This window comes from Desmodus rotundus, chromosome 1 (genome assembly GCF_022682495.2).
Source record: "Desmodus rotundus isolate HL8 chromosome 1, HLdesRot8A.1, whole genome shotgun sequence".
Lineage (NCBI taxonomy): Eukaryota > Metazoa > Chordata > Mammalia > Chiroptera > Phyllostomidae > Desmodus > Desmodus rotundus.
Window position 1 is genome coordinate 78,492,457 of NC_071387.1, and position 22,024 is coordinate 78,514,480.

General features: G+C 43.5%; 1 protein-coding gene across 1 annotated transcript in view; it reads left to right on the forward strand.

Moving 5' to 3' along the window:
* Positions 1-2,003: 2,003 nt before the first annotated feature.
* HSD17B3 (hydroxysteroid 17-beta dehydrogenase 3) overlaps positions 2,004-22,024 on the forward strand; it is a 43,860-nt gene continuing 23,839 nt past the window's right edge. The window contains exons 1-2 of the mRNA XM_053925193.1: positions 2,004-2,157; positions 5,249-5,295. Coding sequence (XP_053781168.1) covers positions 2,004-2,157; positions 5,249-5,295 — 201 coding nt within the window. The remainder of the gene's footprint in view (positions 2,158-5,248; positions 5,296-22,024) is intronic.

The following is a 22,024-nucleotide window of genomic DNA, read 5'->3' on the forward strand; positions in this document are numbered from 1 at the left end:
CCGGTTGGCTGCAACCACTCTCTTTCCAGGGAGGTCTGAACCCCAGTCTTGGGTCCAGAGCCTCCTTGCAAGTTTATCTGTTCCTTAGACAATCTCCTTCAGCCCTTGGGCATTCTTTTGAGTTCTCTTTTATGCCCTTTTAGTTGCTAAATTCCTTATAAGCAGTTAATATTTTATATTGCACAGCCCTTGTTCAAATGCTGTGTGGTTTGTGTCTCCTAAGTGGATCTGACTGATACACTAGTAAGAGTAAAACTGAAGTTCTACATATGTGATGTGTGTGACCAGGAACTGTGTGTGTGTGTGTGTGTGTGTGTGTGTGAGAGAGAGAGAGAGAGGAACTTGCACATGTATGGCCAAGTACAGTTACAAGAATATCCATAGCAGTGTTGTTCGGCATAATCTGGAACTCAAAATGAATCCACCAGGAGATAAACTGGCTGAGGGATGTGAGAGAAAGAGATGAGTCAAAGATATCGCCAAGGTTCTTAACAGGAACAACGGGAAGATAAGAGTTGCCAGTTCCTGGGACTGGGAAGTCTGCAAGGGGACGAAGGTTTCGGTGTTGGAAGGCAACACCAGAAGGCAGTTTCAGACGTCTTAAACTTGAGACGAGGCATTCAAATGGAGGTGTCACCAGGCAGTCGGATACGCCAGTCTGGATGGCGAGCCTGGATTATCATTGAGGTTGTACATCTGAGGGTCCTCGGCATACCGAGAGTCCTTAAGGTCAAGAGTGTGTGTAATGTCACCAAACAAGTGTGACACTGGGACACTCTTCTTGGATGACTGCCATAATCTTACCCCTCCCCCCGGTTCAGTCATCTTGCCCACCCCCCATCTCTACCCCTAAAAGGTCTCTTCCTTCAGCACCCAGAGTGACAATCTAAAAACGTAATTCAGATGATATAACTTCATTGTCTGAGCCTCTTCAGTGGCATCCTGCTGCCTGTAGACTACGGTCTCAAGTCTTACCAGGAGGATCTGGCTGTTCCTCACACCTGCATCTCACGTTCTTCTTTCCCTGTTCTCTCCAGACCCGTCCCCATACTGGGCTACATTGTTTATTCCTCAGATTCATGGATTGTTCTTATTTCAGGGCAGCTGTACTAGCTGCTCCTTCAGCCTGGAGGGGGAACCTCATTTTTCCTGGCTCCTCCTTCTGACTCAAATTTCAGTGCAATGTGCCACACTTTACAGAGTCCCTTCCTGGACACTCTGGCTAGAATATTTGATCACTAGTCACTTTAACAGGACATTCAGTAGCACTTTCTCACGGCACGCCATTGTGTTAGCTCTTTGCGTATCGTCCGTCTCCCCTTCTGGAAGCTCCGCTCCCCAGTCTTGCCTATGACTGTGTACTCATATTCCCAGTGCCTTGCACAGCGATGCCACCTGGTAGGCAGTCAATGAATGCTTCTGAATAAGTGCCTTACAGGATACTGCAGCCTTTTTAGCTTCCAAATCAGGGACAGTTCTCACCAGTGTGGCTCAGTTGATCAGAGTGTCAGACTGAAAGGTCACGGGTTAGATTTAGGGTCAGAGCACATACCCAAGTTGCAGGTTCAATTCCCAGTCAGGGCCTGTATGAGACGGAAACTGATTGTGTTTCTTCCTCTCTCTTCCTTCCACTCTCTCTGAAAGCAATGCAAAATATGTCGTAGGGTGAGGATTAAAAAAAAATCAGGGAGAGAACCTTGGGCTGTCATTTTAATTTTATCCAGGCATTATCTTTCTTCGTGTCTGCCTGTTACTCCTTCTCCAGCTCCCCCGCAGGCACAAAAGCCCAACAGTGTTATAAAGATATTAGAAAGAATACTTTATTCCAAAGTCTGTGAATCAGAGGATTGTGTAAAGAAGTTACTCTAATCTGAAGGTCTTTAAACAGTGGATCACCCTGGGTGACCCCAGAAGGTGACTGTCATGCCTCCCCAGCAGCCACGCCCCGGGAGGCCTGTGACGGCCCTGGCCAGGTCTGCGACAGAGGCTGCTTTGGTGCAGTCATGGGGGAAGCTCTGGAGCACTTCTTCGTCTTCATAGGGCTGCTGGTGTGCCTGGTCTACCTGGTAAAGTGGGTGAGATTCTCCAAATGTGTTTTCCTGCACTTCTGGAAAGTTTTGCCAAGGTCTTTCTTGAAGTCAATGGGACAGTGGGCAGGTAAAGAAAGCATTCCATCTTTTGGTTTCTGTTGTTCTTGCTTATTATTATTTGTCTCAAAAGACACATTGCATCTTTTCCCTTTGAGAGCAAAGATGTAATTCCTTTGGGTGATTTTAAATTGGAGGGATCTGGAAAGCATGAGCAAAGTTCGAATTGTTGGAAAACAAGAGGTGGGGTCTGAGGGGGTGACTGGGGGAGGACTGTGCCTGTCTGCTTGTCCTCAACAGCTGCGCTTTCTTCCTCGTGCAGCTTCTAATGATATGAGTGGTAATTGCTGCAGAAACCGCTGCATCCTGTTCTCCACGTTTTCAAAAGCCCGAGTGCCTGTTTTGTTGTGTTTCCAAATTCCGAAATTTGAATAATTTCAATTCACTTTATTAAAAATATTTTCACCAAGTCCTTTTGGAAAGTGAGTGTATTATCAAATCAAGGCAGCTAAGATCTCTATGGAAACACCTTTATAAGAGAGTTAGACAGAAACTCAGTCTGGTGGGTGTCCCAAGTGGGTTAGCTGCTGCCTCCCAAAGGGACTTATCTCCTGGAACCGCCACGTGGAATTATAGCCCACGGCTGGGTTTAAGGTAAAGGGCATGAGGCTGGCTTCGGCATCTCCTCAAATAAAGTACTAAGGCTACATTTCCAAGTTGGGCACCAAGAAACCCAGTGACTTAAAAAAACTTAAGCAGCTTTAGAAATACCATGCCAGGAGAAATTGTAAACAACCCTATAGAGCTGCCAGATAAAATACAGTTACATTTGAATTTCAGATAAACAGAGTAATTTTTTAGTATATAACAGCCCAAACACTGCACGGGACATATTTATACAAAAAACTTATTCACTGTTTACCAGAAAAATCAAATTTAATTGGCATCTTGCATCTTTGTTTGCTAAAGCTGGCAATCTTATAACTTGAGCAATGGAAATAAAAAATTTTAGCATTTTAAAATTGCTAGGAATGGAAAATAGGTTTGTAAGTGGCATGTTCCATTTGCAGAGTGTGTGTGAGTATTCGCCCCCTCCCGGGGCGATGTGCAGGCTCGGCGAACTCGCCAGGGTCCGCCAATGTGCAGGGTCCACCCGGTCTGCTCCACAGGAAGGCGAATGCCCACACTGCAGGGGCTTGGACCTCTGTGCAAGTGCTGCCCATCTGTGCTGGGCAGAGCCCCTCTAAGATCGCACATTCCAGAAAAAGTTCGCAGGAGGCTAGAGGCCAGAGCATTTGTTGACTCAGAAAACATAATCTCAACCTGCCCTTTGAGTCGGTATGAATAATGTTGTCATTAGCAGGAGTGAAATGTCTTTGAGCAGAGGTAGATATTGAGGAGATAAGTGGAGGGGGTGGGGGAGGAAATCCAATTATTAGAAACAAAAATTTTAACCGGCCCCAGAGCTCTGTGGTTGGTTTGCTAATTATGTCATTGGTATATCTTAAAAGACTGACAGCTGCAAAGCCAGACAGTTTGGGTTCAAAGCCCATCATCATAATTTTTAGCAGTGTGACCTTGATAGAGTTAAGAACTTCCTCTCTTGGCTTCTGATCTGTATATCAAGAACAATGGTGGTCCCTACATTAGAGTGTTATTTTGCATAGCAAGTGGGATCATGCATCTGTAACACTGGAAACTGTGCATGGCAGAAAGGAAGCACTCAGCAGATACCAGACCTTGATCGATGTCATTATCTTAACTATAGTACAGGCCTGTACTGGGTGATTTTGAATGGCCCTGTAATAGAGGGGAAGGTGAGGTGGAAGATAACCCTCTGCGTATGCAGCACAGGAGCTCCCAACTCAAACCAGGGGGCTGCTTAAGCGTTCGTGATGTTATGAAAAAAAACACCCAGTGGACTAGCTAATAGGGACAAGCCATTTATTACTCACGTCACAGGAGAGCGAGTCGGCCACGGAGGATGGGTGCGAGAGAGACCGCACCTCCGGCAGTCTGAGGCTCATTATGAGGGCTCCCAGACAAAGGGGGCACATGTCCTAAGAGCACTGTAAATTACATTACTTCAGTGGGTAAAAGGTCTCAAGAAGCAGTCAGAGGACAAGAAGCTGCTCCCAAAGGAGATAAGGAGGGAATTACAATCCACTCCCAAAACGATATGCATTCCTTCTGGCCAGTGGCCGTTTGACCAGCCTTCAGTCACGGGAGGGGAAAGGGCCATGTCCACTGACCCCACAGCACAGTAAACACTTCTACTAAGATGAACACGTAATATGCATGGATTCACTTAAACTACCTAATTAAACAGATAACCACTAGCCATTACTGAAATCAGGGTGCTTCTGCCGGTGTGCTGCTGGGAGCTCGTACAACTTGGTCTGCTCTTACTCTCAAATAAGCTAAAGGTACACGGATCTTTTGTTCACACTTTTAGAAAGCCTAACTTTTAATTGTTGGTGCAAAGGTAAATCGCAGATATGTATTTATTGAATTGTAGCACATTTTGATATTATGTCCGAAAGAGGTCTATCCTAGAGTTCAGCCATTAAATATGTATGCAGTGTTGGATATAAAAAAATTAGAAGGCCAATCTGACTGTTCTATATGAAACATCAGCATCATTGAATGCAGGCTTTTCAGGTCCCTTCATTTTATTTCCTCCTCCTTTTGCATTTCTGTATTTTCATCTTTGCTAAGTGCCCTACCTTTCCTGGGCTTTGATTGCTGTAGATCTGTGGGGCTGCAGATGGGAAGGGGGAGGACTCAACTTTTAGAAGGAACCTTGAAATGTCCTTGCAGTACATTTGGATATGCGGATAGAGATAACAGGGTGCATTGCTTGCCCTTGATGAATCAAGGCTTATGGGATCTGAGTGAAATGTTCCCTGGCTGTGGTTTTTTATTTTTCTGTAGTGTGTTTTCTCCAGCCTCAGGGAGGGAAAAGAACAAGTCATTTTGAATGTTCAGTGAGGGAAGTTGAGGGCTGGGAACTTCCCCGCTGGGTGGGGTGGGCTAGGGAGCAGAAGGGCACTGCTTTAGAATATTGTGTCCCAGAGAGCAAGCCTGCAAGGAAACATAGCCAGTGGGGAAGGGGACTTAAAGGTTAACTCTGTGCTCTAAACCTTGTCTGCTTTTTGCAGTGATCACTGGAGCAGGAGATGGCATTGGGAAAGCTTACTCATTTGAGGTGAGTTGGGTTCTTGGAGACATTCTCTGCCTCTTGTGTTGAACACATCGTGGTCACGTGATGTCCACCCCAAATGCTAGTGTCTGACTAGAAAGGCTAGACATTCATTTATGAAGGAAAATATTTTCTGTAAAAAAGGAAAGTTGAAAGTCATAATCACACTCCCTGGATACCTTAAAAAACACAATGATACTCAAAGGTGGCAGCATCTCCCCTTAGGAGTTGTTTTAAAATTTAGGGGTATTGTTATTTTCTCGTGCGATGGTACCACAAACATTTATGTACTTGAACACAATTTAAAAAATTATAAACTATTTTTATATATCCTTTAGATTATAGTTAGGGCATGTATTGATTTAAAAAATTATTTGTGTAGGCAGGACATAGTGCCTATGACTATAATTTCGAGAAGATTAATGGGCATTACCAAATATTACATAAAGAAAGGGCTGAGAGTCACTGGAATGTGACTGGCATCTTTTAGTATCTTTCCCGGCTTCCTGTTTCTCTGCACACAGATAGATAGATGGGTAATAGATGAGTGTCTTTACAAATACATTTATAGCATATGTAGTTTTCTATGCTGTTTTTATTATTATTACAAATTCCATGAAAGAGGTATTGTTTCCTGGAATTCCTACACAGTTTATTTCTTCCTAGAGTCATCACACTGACTGCCAGAACCAGGTAAAATACAAAGGAAATAGAAACAATCATAGAAATTATGAGGATGGGTGTCAAAAAATCAATAACACCTTAAAAATATGAAATGCACGTCAATGATGAAAACCACAACGAACACCAGCTCAGCACCCACGTGTCTCCTGGTCCCCAAAAGCCTTCATCGTGATAGATGCTAAACCACCTGGGGTGAAATGGACGGTGCAAGGTGTATGGGGGCACCTGATAGAAACTTCTGGGACCTTAAAAACCTAAACCATTCCAGTTAAAGAAGCTCCTAGTACTGGTCTTTTGGGTCTGTCCCCCCATCCTTCATCCTCTGATAGTGTCCGCGGTACCGACATTCTGCTTCAGTTCTTTGCTCTTATCCCAATTCGTGTGTAACACCTTTCTGATGAAGAGTGGTGCCCAGCGCTCAGCGGGTGAGTGGTCATGTGTGAGTGTTGAGGTTGGGGAGGCCACTCAGCAGCCATTTTCTGAAGCCTCGTGTCTTCCATACCCAAATACAAGGAGGAAAGCTTTTCTAGCTATTTGCATTAAAATTGTATCATCTTTTATGTAACTATTTTCTACCTTATATCACATTCCTGGAGAAGGCCTAATCCCTCATCCAAAAGACCCGTGGCCTTACCTCTCAGTTCTCCAGAGTGCTGAGAATGTTAGGTCCTTCACGATTTTCCTTAAACTCATGCTGGCTTGACCTATTTGTGGTCCCCTCCATATCTTTTTTTTCTTTCCTTTGGTTTCTTTCTTTTTTAAAAAAATATTTATTGATTATGCTATTACAGTTGTCCCATTTCCCCTCCCCACTCCACTCCATCCTGCACACCCCCTCCCTCCCACATTCCCCCCCTATAGTTCATGTCCATGGGTCATACTTGTAAGTTCTTTGGCTTCTACATTTCCTACACTATTCTTACCCTCCCCCTGTCTATTTTCCACCTATCATCTATGCTACTTATTCTCTGTACCTTTCCCCCCCTCTCCCCCTCCCACTCCCCTATTGACAACCCTCCATGTGATCTCCATCTCTATGGTTCTGTTCCTTTCTAGTTGTTTGCCTAGTTTGCTCTTGTTTTTGTTTTAGGTGTGGTCGTTAATAACTGTGAGTTTGCTGTCATTTTCTCTGTTCCTATTTTTGATCTTCTTTTTCTTAGGTAACTCCCTTTAACATTTCATATAATAAGGGCTTGGTGATGATGAACTTCTTTAACTTGACCTTATCTGAGAAGCACTTTATCTTCCCTTCCATTCTAAATGATAGCTTTGCTGGATACAGTAATCTTGGATGTAGGCCCTTGCCTTTCATGACTTGGAATACTTCTTCCCAGCCACTTCTTGCCTGTAAGGTCTCTTTTGAGAAATCAGCTGACAACTGATTTCATTGGGAGGTCTTATGGGAACCCCTTTGTAGGTAACTGTGTCCTTTTCTCTTGCTGCTTCTAAGATTCTCTCCTTCTGCTTAATCTTAGGTAATGTAATTATGATGTGCCTTGGTGTATTCCTCCTCGGGTCCAGCTTCTTTGGGACTCTCTGAGCCTCCTGGACTTCCTGGAAGTCTATTTCCTTTGCCAGACTGGGGAAGTTCTCCTTCATTATTTGTTCAAATAAGTTTTCAATTTTTTGTTCTTCCTCTTCTCCTTCTGGCACCCCTATAAATCGAATGTTGGAACGTTTCAAGATGTCCTGGAGGTTCCTAAGCCTCTCCTCATTTTTCCAAATTCTTGTTTCTTCATTCTTTTCTGGTTGGATGTTTCTTTCTTCCTTCTGGTCCACACCGTTGATTTCAGTCCCAGTTTCCTTCGCATCACTATTGGTTCCCTGTACATTTTCCTTTGTTTCTCTTAGCATAGGCTTCATTTTTTCATCTGGTTTTCGAACAGATTCAACCAATTCTGTGAGCATCTTGATAACCAGTGTTTTGAACTGTGCATCCGATAGATTGGCTATCTCTTCCTCTCTTAGTTCTATTTTTTCTGGAGCTTTGAAGTGTTCTGTCATTTGGGCCATTTTTTGTTTTGTTTTGTTTTGTCTTGGTGCGTCTGTTACTTTAAGGGGCAGGGCCTTAGGGGTTCACCTGGGTGGGGTAACACTGGTTGGTGCGCTGTGACGCTTACGTGGGGGAGGGGCTGAGAGGGAGCAATGGCGCCCTCTCCACTCCCCACCGGGTTTTAGTCACTGCCTCCGCTACCCACAATCAAACTGGGCCCCTCTGGTGCTGGTTCCCGAGTGGGTGGGCTTGTGCACGCCCTAGGCCCCTGTGGGTCTCTCCAGCGACCTCTCCTGTGAGGCTGGGAGTCTCTCCTGCTGCCGCCCCAACCCCCACGGGCGTTTTCACTCAGAGGTTTGAGGCTTTATTTCCCTGCGCTGGAGCCCTGGGTTGTGCAGTCTGCTTCACTCCCCGCCGTTTGTCCGGTTTATCTGTGCACGAATGTGGGGACGTGGGGTGCTGCCCACTGCTCAGCCTGCCCCACTCTCTGCCACTCTGAGTCCAGCCCTCTCAGTTTATCTGTGCACGAATGTGGGGTCGCAGGGTCTGCTAGTAGTCAGACTGCCTGCCCCGTTCGTCCCACATTCTGCCAGTCTTGGTCTCGCCACGGCAATGCGAGTCCTCTCCGCCCCGGCTGCAGGTCTCCGCCCCTCCTACCGGTCTGGATGAATGTTCCTTTTTTATTTCCTTGGTGTCGGACTTCCTTGCCGTTCGATTTTCTGTCAGTTCTGGTTGTGCGAGGAGGCGCAGCGTGTCTACCTACGCCACCATCTTGGTTCTCCATATCTTAAGACTCAGATATTTCTCTTACTGCTTATAGGAGGCCCATGTGGAAGGTCTCCTCAGGCATTCGTTTCTCTGCTGTTGCCAAAAGCAATGGCCTAGGGGTCGGGAGCTGGGTGTGGCAGTCCTCACTCTGACAGTAACTGGAGATTGTGGACAAGTTGCACATCCATTCTGGGCTTCCAGTCTTCACCAGCACAGAATATGCCTCCCAAGAGCTTCCAAGTTCTAAATTCTGTTTCTGTTCTAGGCTAATTCTTGTTTTGTTCTTCTTGTATTATCTTTTTCTTTGTTTCTTTTTGTTCTTTTCTAAGGCAACATGTTAGACAGTTTTCTGGGCTTTTTACCTCTCCTTCATGCAGGCTTTTCTCCTTTCCAGGGAGCCTGCTCTGGTCTCTCTGGTCCACGCCACCCCAAGGGAAGCAGTGCAGAGCCTGGGAGACTGCAGACTGAATGGCTGAGCCCCAGTTTGGGACATCTTTGTGTTCAAACCCTGACTGTGATGCTCACCGCAGAATTTACACATCAATAAACTGGATGTGATGACACCCCACCTGGGCGGTGGCAAGGGTTAAGTGGCATGAGGAGGGCAAAATGCTTTGCACAGAGTAAGCTTTTCAAGCTTCAAGCTAGCCACTATTATTATTGAATGTTCAAATTGTGCTTCCTTTCCCATGTAATCCTTTTGTAGTTACCCATATGTTTATTCTTTCTGTTGTTCTTTCTTCCTCCCTGATGTTCCCAGAGTCTTTCTTTTGTTATTTTCTTCCTATTCAGAGAACTCCTTTAGCTATGCTTTGAAGGTAAGTCTGTTGGTGGCCAATTCTCTTTGTTTTCCTTCATCAGACAATGTCTTGACTTCCCCTTCATACCTGAAGGATAACTTTGCTGGATTACTCATGGTTGACATCCTTTCTTTCAGCACTTGAAAAATGTTGTGCCACTCACTTCTGGTCTCAAAGTTTCTGATGAGCCTGATGTCCTTCAAGTTGTTTTTCCCCTTTAAGGAAGGCTTTGTTTTTCTCTCCGACTGTTTTCAAGGTTTTTTTTCCTTTATCTTTACTTTTAAGAAGTTTAATTATGACGTTTCTTGGTGTGCATTTGTTTGGGTTTACCTTGTTTGAGGTTCACACTGACTCTTGAATCTGTAAGTTTATGTCTTTTCACAAATTTAGAAAAATTTCACTCATTCTTTCTTCAGGTACTTTTTCTGCCCAGCCCCCTTCTCTCCTTCTGGACGCCGGTGACAGAAATGTCAGACCTTTCTTACAGCCCAACAAGCGTCCGAGAGGCTTCTCATTTTTTTCCAGTGTATTTTTCTTTGCTGTTTAGGCTGGGCAGTTTCTACTGTTTTATGTTTAAGTTCACTACTTCTTCCCTTAGTCCCCACCATTCTGCTGTTGAGCCCACCCATCAAGTTTTTAATTTGGGTATTGCATTTTTTGTTTTAAAATTTCCATTTTGTTCTTTTTTTATACCCTGTATTTCAGGGGTGTCAAACTCATTTTCACTGAGGGCCACATCAGCCTCATGGTTGCCTTCAAAGGGCCGAATGTAGAGCTCCTTGCCCCTAGTTAAGGAGTAGTTACATTTATACAGTCCTAAAATTAAGTTTGGCCCTTTGAAGGCAACTGCGAGGCTGATGTGGCCCCCAGTGAAAATGAGTTTGACTCCCCTGCTCTATTTTTTTGCTAAAATTTTCTATTTTTCATTTGTTTTAATTGCGTTCATCATTGCTCATAAAAGCATTTTTATGATGGCTGCTTTAAAGTCCCAGTCATACAATTCTAACATCTGTGCCATCTTAGTGTTGGCATCTTTTGATTGCTTTTATTTCACTCAAATTGAGATCTTCCTGGTTTTTGGTGTGAAGAGTGATTTTTGAATGAATTTTGGGCATTTTTGGTTTTATGTCAGAGACTTTGGATCTTATTTAAGTCTCCTTTTTAGGTCTACACCAACACTGCTTCATGCTCCTTTAGGGCATGGGGGCTGACTGGTCCCTACAATGTGCGGTAGAAGCCCAGGTTCCCACTTGGCCTTCACGGGACTGCGCTGTCTCCTAGTTACTGTGGGGATGGGTGAGAGCGCTGGCTCCCCCTTAGGTCGCTTTGGGTGGGGAAGGCAGAAGTGCCCCCTTATTGCTCCCCATGAGGCCTCCAGTGGTGCCTGGGGAAGATGACCCTGGTGTGGGGTAAGTCCTGACTGTCCTTGATGCCTTTCCTGTCACCATACCAGGAGAAGGGAGGGAGGGAAAGGGGTGCCTTGGCACTGCCAGGTGGCAGTAGAAGTTCAGGTTTCTTTTGACATGGTGGGGTGGGTGGGATGAAAGTCCCAGGTCTATACTTGGCCTTCTCTGAGGCCAACCTGACTGGGGGCTGGGGCCATTGTTACGGCAGCCTCACCAAGATGAAATTCTCGGCTCATCTCTCAGCGTTTGCAGGCAGTGGTGGCTGTAGGAACATAAAAATGTTTTTGAGTTGTTTATCTGGAGTAAAGCAGTTTTTGTTTAAAGTCTTCTGCTTGCTGGTCCTTTGGTCAGAGAGAAGAGGCTTCTGTTGGGACTGATGTCTGCACTTGCTGGTGTTTCCGAAGTTGGGGATATATGAGCCCTCTAGCTAGCTGATTTGCTTTTCATCTTTTGGAGTCTTTTTATGTTTCTTTTCTGTATTATGTACAGGTTTCACTTTGTAGTTGCATTCAGTGGCCAGAATGGGGAAAAGTACTTCTACTCCGTCTTTCTGGGCGCCTATTCTATATTGCACTTTAACTTAATCTGCAGTTATATTCAGAGTGGCAAAAGAGACTTCATCTCCTGCCAAAGGAATTTCAAGCATTACAGGGAGCAAGTGGGAAAACATCGTGGGGAAGGATGGGCCTGGGACAAAGGACCAAAGAGGGCCTGCCTTCTGTGCCTCTGAGGCCGCTGCCCTGCCCTGTCTCTCACACCATTTCTCCTCTTTTAGCACCTGGATTTCAGCCTCTGCTTTTATGCACTGTCACACAGAGGAAGCTCTGTCTTTGCTGGCAGTCCCACCACCTGTTAGAGATCAACAGTGACAAGCACCTTCCTTGACCCAGGCCCTAACATACAGTAGAAGGAGAAAGGCCCATTCATCAGGGCAGCAGCCATTCTTCAGGCTGGTGCCCCACAGTGAATTCTGGGAAAGAAAGAAAGTGCTTCTGTGGCTTAACTCCCAGGAAAAGGGAGACAGCAAAACCCGCATATGGAGCCTGTCAACCTGGACGTTCTGGAAATGAGATTGCGCTCTGCTCAAGTAGACAAAGGGGACAATGCTGGCCCAGACAATCAAGTGCCCTCTGCACCCCCTCCTGGCCCAGACCACTTCACTTGGACTTAAAAGTGTCGATGGCTCTTGAGAGGATGGAAAGCCCACCAGGCAGAGAGCATCCTTTGTGTTGCAAATGCAAATTGTTTCCCATTTGATGGACAATCTCCCCTCAGGAGGCCGATGAAGAGAACTGAGACAAAGGCGCTCCCTTTTTTAGCCATCCTAGGATGGATCCCAGGACTCAAAGATGAGGGTTGGAGATGGGGGACGGGGTGGGGATTTTCCATGGAGAGAAGAGAGAGAAGACCCCAGGGTACCTTTGGCAGGGTCCCCCTGGAAATGGGGCAGTCCTTGGTTTTTATTTTTTAATCTTTTAATTTTCTCTTATTTTTAAGTTTGTTATTAAACTTTATTTCTCAGAGAAGTTTGAGGCTGCCTGTAAAATGGAGTGGAAGTGCAGAGATTCTCCACATGCCCCCTGCCCCTGCACATCCACAACCGCCCCATTATCAACACCCCGTCCCCGTCAGAGTGGAGCGTCTGTTACTATCCATGAACATACACTCACGTCATTGTCACCCAGAATCCATGGTCGACCTTAGGGTTCACTCTTCGTGGTTAGTTTTCCCGTGGTGGTTGTTTCTCAGAGCAAACAGTCAGACAGGCACAGCTGAAGATGCATTTCTTTGAGGGGCTCTTCCTCCTGCCTTCCCCTCCTTTGCTCAGTCTGGCCACAATGGAGCTTAATCTAGGGTCAATCAAAACTGACATGAAGTCTCTGGCAGATTTTTCTGTGGTTTATTTTTCATTTAAACCAGAGCTGTGTTCCAGCTTTCGTTTTGAATAAACTTTTTTTGTATGTTGTATTTAAGTACACTAGGGAATTGACTATTGAAAGGGAACAACAGATGCAGAGAATCACCTCTAATTATCTTTTTTTAAACAAAAGATTTTATTTACTTATTTTCAGACAGAGAGGACGGGACGGAGAAAAAGAGGGAAAGAAACGTCAATGTGTAGTTGCCTCTTGAGTGCCCCCCATTGTAAAATAAAAATACAATATTTTTAAAAGATTATATTTATTTATTTTTAGAGAGAGGGGAAGGGAGGGAGAAAGGGAGGGAGGGAAACATCAATGTGTGGTTGCCTGTCATGCACCCTCAAGTGGGGACCTGGCCCGCAACCCAGGCATGTGCTCTGACTGGGAATCAAACCTGCAACCCTTTGGTTTGCAGGCCAGAGCTCAATCCACTGAGCCACACCAGCCAGGGCTAATTATCTTTTCTAAATGTCTAGATTTTGATTCATTTTTTTAATAAAATAAAACTTATTGTACATATTCCCGGTCAGGGACTTTTTATGGCTGAGGATCATCTCTTAGAGTGAATGTAATTTACTTTAAAAACTTCAGCATAGTTGATATGATATGCATGTGGTCAGTTAATTTATATATTTTTATATTTTAAACAGTTTCTTGAGGTATAATTTACAAAGAAAAAATGTACTTAAGTGCACAATTCAATGAGTTTTCATAAATTAGCCAAGTTCTCCACCATCATCACCATCCAGTTTTAGAACATTTCCATCACTCTAACACTTGCCTGGTCACAGTGAACCCTTCATTCGCATCCCTCCCCCCAGGCTGCTGCTAAGCCTTTCTGGATACTGCATGCAAATGCCACCACACAGTATGCAGTCTTTTGTAACTGGTTTTTTCACTTAGCACAATGTTTTTGAGGTTCGTCCATGTTGTAGCATGTGTTAGTGGTTCCTTCACTTTTATTGCAGAATAATGTTCCATGGTCTGGATATACCATAGTTTGTTTGTTCACTTACCAGTTGATGAATGCTTGGATGTTCTCATTTTTGACAACATGGTAACGTCGCTGTGAGCATTCATATGTGAGTCTCTGTGTGGACATATGTTTCCATTTCTTCTGGGTAGATTACTTGGGAGTGGAATCACTAGACTGTATGGTAAATTTATGTTTAAGGTCCACAAGTTTTAGTCCCCATTTCTGCAGCACTGGGTTCACAGTTGAAGTTAACACTCAGAGGTGGTGTCTGCTGGGTTTCTCTACTTGCCCCTCCAGACCCAGTCTCTGTCCTTCTTCACCCTGCTCTGTGCCCCACGAGGCTGACTTGCACCAGCAAACTCAGGTGGGCTCTGGTTTCAGCTGGGTTTGGCCAGTGGGGGACCCTGGCAACAGGTGAGAGGGAAGGAGGGGAGTGAGGATGGGTTCTTTTCTGCTCTCTCTGTGGGTCACAAAGCGTTGGCTGTGACCCTCTGCTGAAGCTCTGTTGGACAGCCCTCTTCACACAGCTCTTACTCTGGTTCCACTAACAGTTCACTCCTCACACTTTTCAGGCCCACAAGTGACAACAGGCCTATTGTCATTAGCCGCAGAGTATCGTGGTTTCTCTACACCCTTCACACACCTTGTAAATTGTCCTTTTGTTAAACTCTCTTCAAGTTACCCGATTTGAGTGAGCTGTTTCTGTCAGGACCTTGCTACCTCCAGTGTTTAGTTAATTTTTTTATTCTCACCCAAGGACATGCTTATTGATTTTAGAGAGAGGGGAAGGGAGGGAGAGAAAGGGAGAGAAACAGGGATGTGAGACAGAAACATCAATCAGTTGCCTCTTGTATGTGACCCAACCAGGGACCGAACCCTCAACCTAGGTATGTTCCCTGACCCAGGAATCTAACCTGCGACCTTTTGGTCTACTGGACCACGCTCCCAACTCACTGAGCCATACCAGCCAGATTAGTTAGCTTTAGTTAATTTTTAAAGATACTGTATTGAAGTTCATCAATATCTACACTTCAGCTAATTGGACTTTCATTAGAGGGTTTGCTGTTTAGACAAGAGATATTATGAATTATTTTCCTGAAGTAATGCAATCCAAGATAATGTGGATTGGCTAGAAATATTTCACAGGCACTTTTGCCCTCATATAAAAAAACAGAAGCGATATCTTGTTTGGCCATGCTCCCGAGACTTAGTGAAGGATTCTCTCCCCTGACCCATGAGAAGGCTGACTGCATCCTGCCCCAGGACAGTATCTACCCATCTAGAATGAGCCTTCATCAAGGTCCTCACAGAATGCCTAACGGGCAGAGGGCTGGGAGTCTGCTGAGCTATAAGAACAGGTTTGTGATGGTTTTGGGTGCCAGTTTACTGACGGATGTTGGTGTGGTAGGATTTGGCCTGAGGCTTCCTTGCTTGCATTTTGAAGCACACCATCTGCTTGCCGGGCTGTGGGGAGGACACCTGAAGCCCTCATCTACTCCTGGTTACTGGAGGATACAAGAATGGCCCCATGATTATGAACAACCAGACGGGCTGAGGACAGATAAAGACATCAGATTTACTGCCTGATGTCTAGGGTTCCGGCCATCCAGGGTTCCCAGTCAGCGGTGCCCAGGTATAGGACCCCTGAGGAGGAGGTGCAACTGCTCTGGCCTGTACAAAAGCAACCTGCTGTCCCCAAGCAGGGCCAGTGCCTCCATTCTCCCAGATCACCTTGGCCCCAGCTGAGCCCCATGTGGGAACCACCCAGTCCACATCTCTTGCTCTTTTAAAAAGCACTGTCACCTACTTTCCATGTACTTGTTTTGTTCTCCTTTAAAAAAAATTAAAGGTTTTATTTTGAGATAACTGGAGGCTCATATGCGGTTGTACGAAATCCAGAGTTCCCACATACTCTTTGCCCAGTTCCTCCGCAAAGCCTCCGCACAGTACCACAGTCAGGGTGTCGGCGCGGAGACGGTCAAGGACAGAATAGTTTCATGGCCACAAGGATCACTTGTGTTGCTCTTTTACAGACCCCCCACCCCCTCCTACTCCCACTCCCTCCTTCATCCCTGGCCAGTACTAATCTGGTCCCCATTTCTAGAATTTGGCCATTTCAAGCATGTTACATAAATGGAATCATATGCTTTTGTAACATTTCTGGATTGACTTTTTTTCACTCAGCATAATTTTCTGGAGATTTAGCGAGGTTGTCTCAATGGTTTGTTCCTGTTCAGTGCTGAGTAGGTTTATGTTACAGATGTTTCAGTTTGCTCTAACCACTCACCTGCTGAAGGACATCTAGGTTGTTCCCAGTTTTGGGCAATACAAATAAAGCTTCTATAAACATTTGTCTCTAAGTAATTGCGAGAGCGTAAGTCTCTATTTTTCTGGGATAAATGCTTAGGAGTGCCACTGCTGGCTGGTATGGTAGTTGCATGTTTAGGTTTTAAAAAAACTGCCAAACTGTTTCCCAGGGCATCTGTGCCATTCCCACCGGCAATGGCTGAGTCACCCAGGTTCCTCACATCCTTGTCACACTTAGTGTTGTCGCCTTCTTTTGATCTTATTTTATCCATTCTGCCTGATGACTATATAGTGAGATCTAATTGTGGTTTTAATTTGCATTCCCTGATGTCTAATGATGTTTATGAGTATATTTTTAACTCAAAGAGGCAAAAGAAGAGAACAGCAAAAGGTCATCATCTCTTTGCCTAGATAACCCCTGTTAAAGATAAAATAATGCAGACATAAAATGAGAAAACTTAAGCACCACAGGAAGGCATAAAAAGAAATAAGGCATTCCATCATTCCTGCCCATATCCTGCCCTTCTCTGTCAAGGTCTCCGTGTTCAAAATGTCTTGAGATTTCTTCCAGAAAAGGCAAATAAAACCCATGCTTAAGTCCATACGTCCATGTGGAAAAGGATGTTGACAGAATGGTGGAGGACGGCTGCAGTGACAGAGACCCAACGGCAGTCCAGATTTTCCTGATTGGCAGGTGGCTTTGTCCAGGCTCCTTCTGTCTTGTCTTGCAGGCCTTTGCTCCACTCTCTAAAGCTAGAGCTGGGTCATGAGGCTGTAGGTGGTGTCCTGGAAGCCCACTGACAGAACTCAGTCCTGCGGCCAAACGCGGGGCAAGAACAGCCAGGTGTCCTTTAGTCTCCTGCCCATGAAGATGTGGTGAAGAGGTTTCCGTAGCCCACCAGCAGCCTCCCTCAGAATGTATGCCTGCACGTTAGTTTTTGCCATGTCAGCACCAGTGGGGTCCTACTTTACACGACCATAAACCCTGCTCTCAACTTGGTGTTGTTCGTTTAATAATCTAGGGTGGAGATCTTGCCACAGCAAAAACATACAGATAAACGGCCTGCATTCTTTTTAATGATCTCAGGGATACTCCTTTCCAGGGATGTACCATGTCTCTTTTATCAGCTTCTAAGGTGTTGGCACTAAGGTTGAGTTTCATTTTTGCTTTTACAAATAATGCTTCAAGACACATCCTTGAACATATACACATTCAAATATACATCCCTATCAGTAAGATAGCTGGCTTATGGGTGTGTGCATTTAAATATTGGATACTGTTGCCAAATTATTCTCTATATGACGGAAACAATCTTAACCCATCCCATATTATTATAAATTTTAATATTTACATAAAATATGAGTTTAATATATTTAAAATATTATGCATTTTACTTTTTGTCACTTTGATATATGTAAGTAAACCTGTATTCTTGGCTATTAATGCCCAGAGAGTGCTAGAAACAAAATATACAACTAAAGCTTGTCTGGTTTTATTCCTTCACATCTGGGCAGCTCTAGTGCCACCCTCAACACCTGGGATGTCATGGATGCAGGCACTGCTCCCAGCTCCTATGTGGCAGAGAGAGCAGTCAGAATTCTCCTCAAGACAGTTCTCTGGGAAGCTACAGGGAATGGCACAGAGCTGGCCCCCAGATCCCATTCACTTGCCTAGCTCTGCTTCAGACCAGCCCAAGAAATCCCCGCCGTGCCCTATTCGTGATTGTCCTCTTACTCAGCAATGTATGGTGGTACTTTGTGCTGTTTCAGCAAGGAAATTCTTCTTCTAATGTCTAAATTACTCGAGTTTAAGTTACTCCAGCTGCACTCTCAGCTTATTCTCTTTCATCTGGACTTAAATAAAAACAGTAGCTTTTAATTATTTTTACATTCCCCTGGATTCATTGCTTTGTTCCTGTGCAGCTTGACTTCAGCCATATAATTTCTGATTTAGGCTTTGCTGTCCCGGGTTCACTGTAGTATGCCATGAATGTCCACGTGCATGTGTGTGAGACAGAGAAAGAGAAGGTGAGAGAGAGAGAGGGGAGAGAGAAAAATGCATCAAACAAGAGTGTATATAATGCATAGGTATGTTTGAAAAAATAGTAACATGAGTACTGTGTCCCTTATCACCCAGCTTAAGAACTATAACATCACCAAAGTCCTTGAAGCATGCCATACGGTCACACGTCATGCCTTTGTGTTTCCTCTCCCTCACTCCACAGATGTAGGCACTATTATGAGCATTGTATTAATAATTTTCTTACTTAAAAATTCTATTGCATATACATGTATCCCTAAACACGTTGGTTGCACCTCTTGTTTTGAATTTCATGTAAATTGATTCATAAATTGATATCTTCTGCAGCCAGCTTCTTATTAATCAATATTATGCTTTGAAATTCATCCATGCTGATGTATGTGGAACACAGTTCATTCATTTTCGGAATTGTTTGGTACTTCATTATGTAAATATACCCCAATTTAGGCTTCCGGTCAAGAGGGAGGCATAGGTAGACATGCTTTACCTCCTTGTACAACCATAAGAAGGATCACAACTAACCTCAAAACAAAAAACACCCAGAACATCCAGAAAATCAAACTGTGTGGAAGTCCAACAACCAAGGATTTAAAGAAGCCATATTCATCCAGATGGGTAGGAGGGGCAGAGAAGGGGAGCTGGGACAGAGAAGAAGTGGTGTTGTGGCAGTGAAGTGGCGGTGGTGTTGGCTGGTAGAATGGGTGGTCCCGCATTCATGTGCGGTGGATAAAAATCAGGAGGGACACATTGGCAGCAAGCGATCCCAACCCCAGGCTAGACTGCGCAGCCTAAGGTCCCCCAAGGTTTCCAGCCAGGAAAATAAAGCCTTATAACTTCTGGCTGTAAAAACCAGTGGGGGGTTGGAGTAGCAGAAAAAAACTGCTGGTCTCTTGGGAGAGTCTGTTTAAAGGGACAGCACAGTCCTAGAATGTATGCAAATCCACCTACTCTGGGAACCACCACTGAGGCAGCAGCTAAAGGGGTGCCAGTCACACATGGGAAGGGGGTGAAGTGACTCACACACAGAGCCACAAAGTGGTGAAGGGGGTTGCCCCTACCTAAGGTTTTGCCCCATACAACTTAACAGGTGCACTAAGACAGGGAGTCAAAACAGCTCTACCTAATGTATAGAACCAAACACAGGGAGGCTGCCAAATTGAGAATACAAAGAAATATAGCCCAAATGAAAGAACAGAACAAAACCCCAGAAAAAGAACTAAGCAAAACAGAGATAGGCAACTATCAGATGCAGAGTTCCAAACTCTGGTGATAAGGATGCTTAGAGAACTCACTGAGTATGGCAAAAACATAAGGGAAGAGATGAAGTGAAATAAATTGAACACTAAGTGTATATACACTAAGTGAAATGAAGAAAAATCCACAGGGATCCAACAGTGAAGGGAAGAAAGTCAGGGTTTGAATCAATGATTTGGAACACAAGGAAGAAATAAACATTTAACCAGTACAGAATGAAGAAATGAGAATTCAAAAAAAAAATAAGGAGACTATAAGAAGACTCTGGGACATCTCCAAATTTGCCAACATCCAAATCATTAGTGTCCCAGAAGGAGAATAGGAAGAGCAAGAAACTGAAAGCTTATTCGAAAAAACAATGAAAGAAAACTTCCCTAATTTGGCCAAGGACATAGGCATAGAAGTCCAGGAAGCACAGAGAGTCCCAAACAAGATGGACCCAAAGAGGACCACACTAAGATCCATCATAATTAAAATGCCAAAGTTAAAGATAAAGAGATAATCTTGAAAGCAGCAAGAGAAAAGCAGAGAGTTACCTACAAGGGTGTTCCCATAAGACTGTCAGCTGATTTCTCAAAAGAAACTTTGCAGGCTAGAAGGGACTGGCAAGAAGTATTTAAAGTGATGAAAAGCAAGGACCTACATCGAAGATTACTGTATCCAGCAAAGCTGTCATTTAGAATGGAAGGGCAGATAAAGTGCTTCTCAGACAAGGTAAAACTAAAGGAGTTCATCATCATCATCAAGCTCTTATTATATGAAATTTTAAAGGGACTAATTTAAGAAGAAGATCAGAACTATGAACATTAAAATGACAACCAACTCACAGCTGTCAACAACTGAATCTAAAAAACAGTAACAAAAACAAAATCAAACTAAGCAAACAACTAGAACAGGAACAGAATCATAGATATGGAGATCACTTGGAAGGTTATTGGTGGGGAGGGGGAAAGAAAAGAATAGAGAAAAGGGTACAGGGATTAAGAAACATAATTGGAAAGGTACAAAACAGACAGGGGGAAGTTACAAATAGTACAGGAAATGGAGAAGCCAAAGAACTTACATGCATGACCCATGGACATGAACTAAGAAGGATGGGGATTGCTGGAGGGAAGTGGCATACCAGTTGAAGGCCGGCAAAGGGGGAAAAATTGAGACAACTCTAATGGCATAATCAATAAAATATATTTAAAAAAATATATATATCCCAATTTAGTTATCTTTTCCTCTGTTGACAACATTTCTGTAGTTTCTCTTTTGCTGATCTGAACACATTGTCCGTGTCTCTCTGAAGGACTTGTGTGAGAGCTCAGCACATGCCTGGGAGCAGAATTGCTGGCTTATAAATTGTTCAGAGTCAACATTACTAGATAATGTTTTCAACTAGTTTCTAAAGTTTTGGTGTTGAGATTATATCAGCCTCATAAACTGAATAGAGAAATTTTACCTCTTTTTTCTCTTTAGGAATTATTGGGTATTTTAATGTTTAATAGAGTTTGTCTGTAAAACCACCTTTGTTTTAAACTACTTATTTATATCACTACCATCATCACTGCATTATTGCTATTATATTTTAATAGCAATTTAGTGGTCATAGAGCTATTTGGGTTTTCAATATTTTTTGAAAAGTCTTGGATTTATATTTTTCTAGAAATATATCCATTTCACCTGAAGTTTTCAAATTTATTGACTTTTTTGGTAACATTTTCTTACTGTGCTTAAAAAACTTTAGCAGGAAATGTGTTTATCCAAGGCTATGAACTAATTCACAAAATCACTGAGAAGGGTCAACAGCTTTGTTCTGAAAATGAGCAGAGAGATCGAGAGGCTAGTAATGGGACACATTTATCCCCCTCCATTTCCTCTCTTTTTTTTACAACTGCAATCACCCAGATGTCGGGCAATATTATTTCTGGAAGTCCTATTATGAAGATCCTGAATTCATCCTCTATTTGTCTCTTTTTCCTCATAATTTGTTTCTTTGCCTCTTTGCTTTCCTGTTTACAAAAGGATTTTATCAATTTTATCCAACTCTTCTATTACATTTTTCATTTTTTGCTCTATTTTCTTTACAAATTTTACATTCTAAAATCATTAAAAATGAAAACTTTTAAAATAAATTAAAAACTGTTCACCACTTCTGATGGGTATTTTTCAACTCTCCTTGCAGTTCTATGTGAAGATATTTTATTAGGTGATCCAGGATTAGAATTGCTCTATCTTCCTGATGAACCTTTTACTAATCTTTATTTCTGGTAATACTTATTTTCTTTAGTGGTTGTCTTGGCTGATATTAATAAAGCTGTGCCTTTTGTCTTTTGATTGGTATTCACCTTGTATATATAATATATTTTTTTCTCATTTTAGGTTCAACCTTTATGTGACCTTATGTTCTAGATGTGTTTCTTGAAAATATCCTAAAGCCTGATTTTAATTCAACTCCTCTCTGGTATTCTTTGTCTTTACTAGGGCTTGGTAATACATTAATTTCTGAAATCTTGCAGACATTATGGTTATAGTGTAACTATTGTGTTCATTTAGCCAAATGAGTCAAAGGATTGCTAATATTTTACTTCAGTATTTT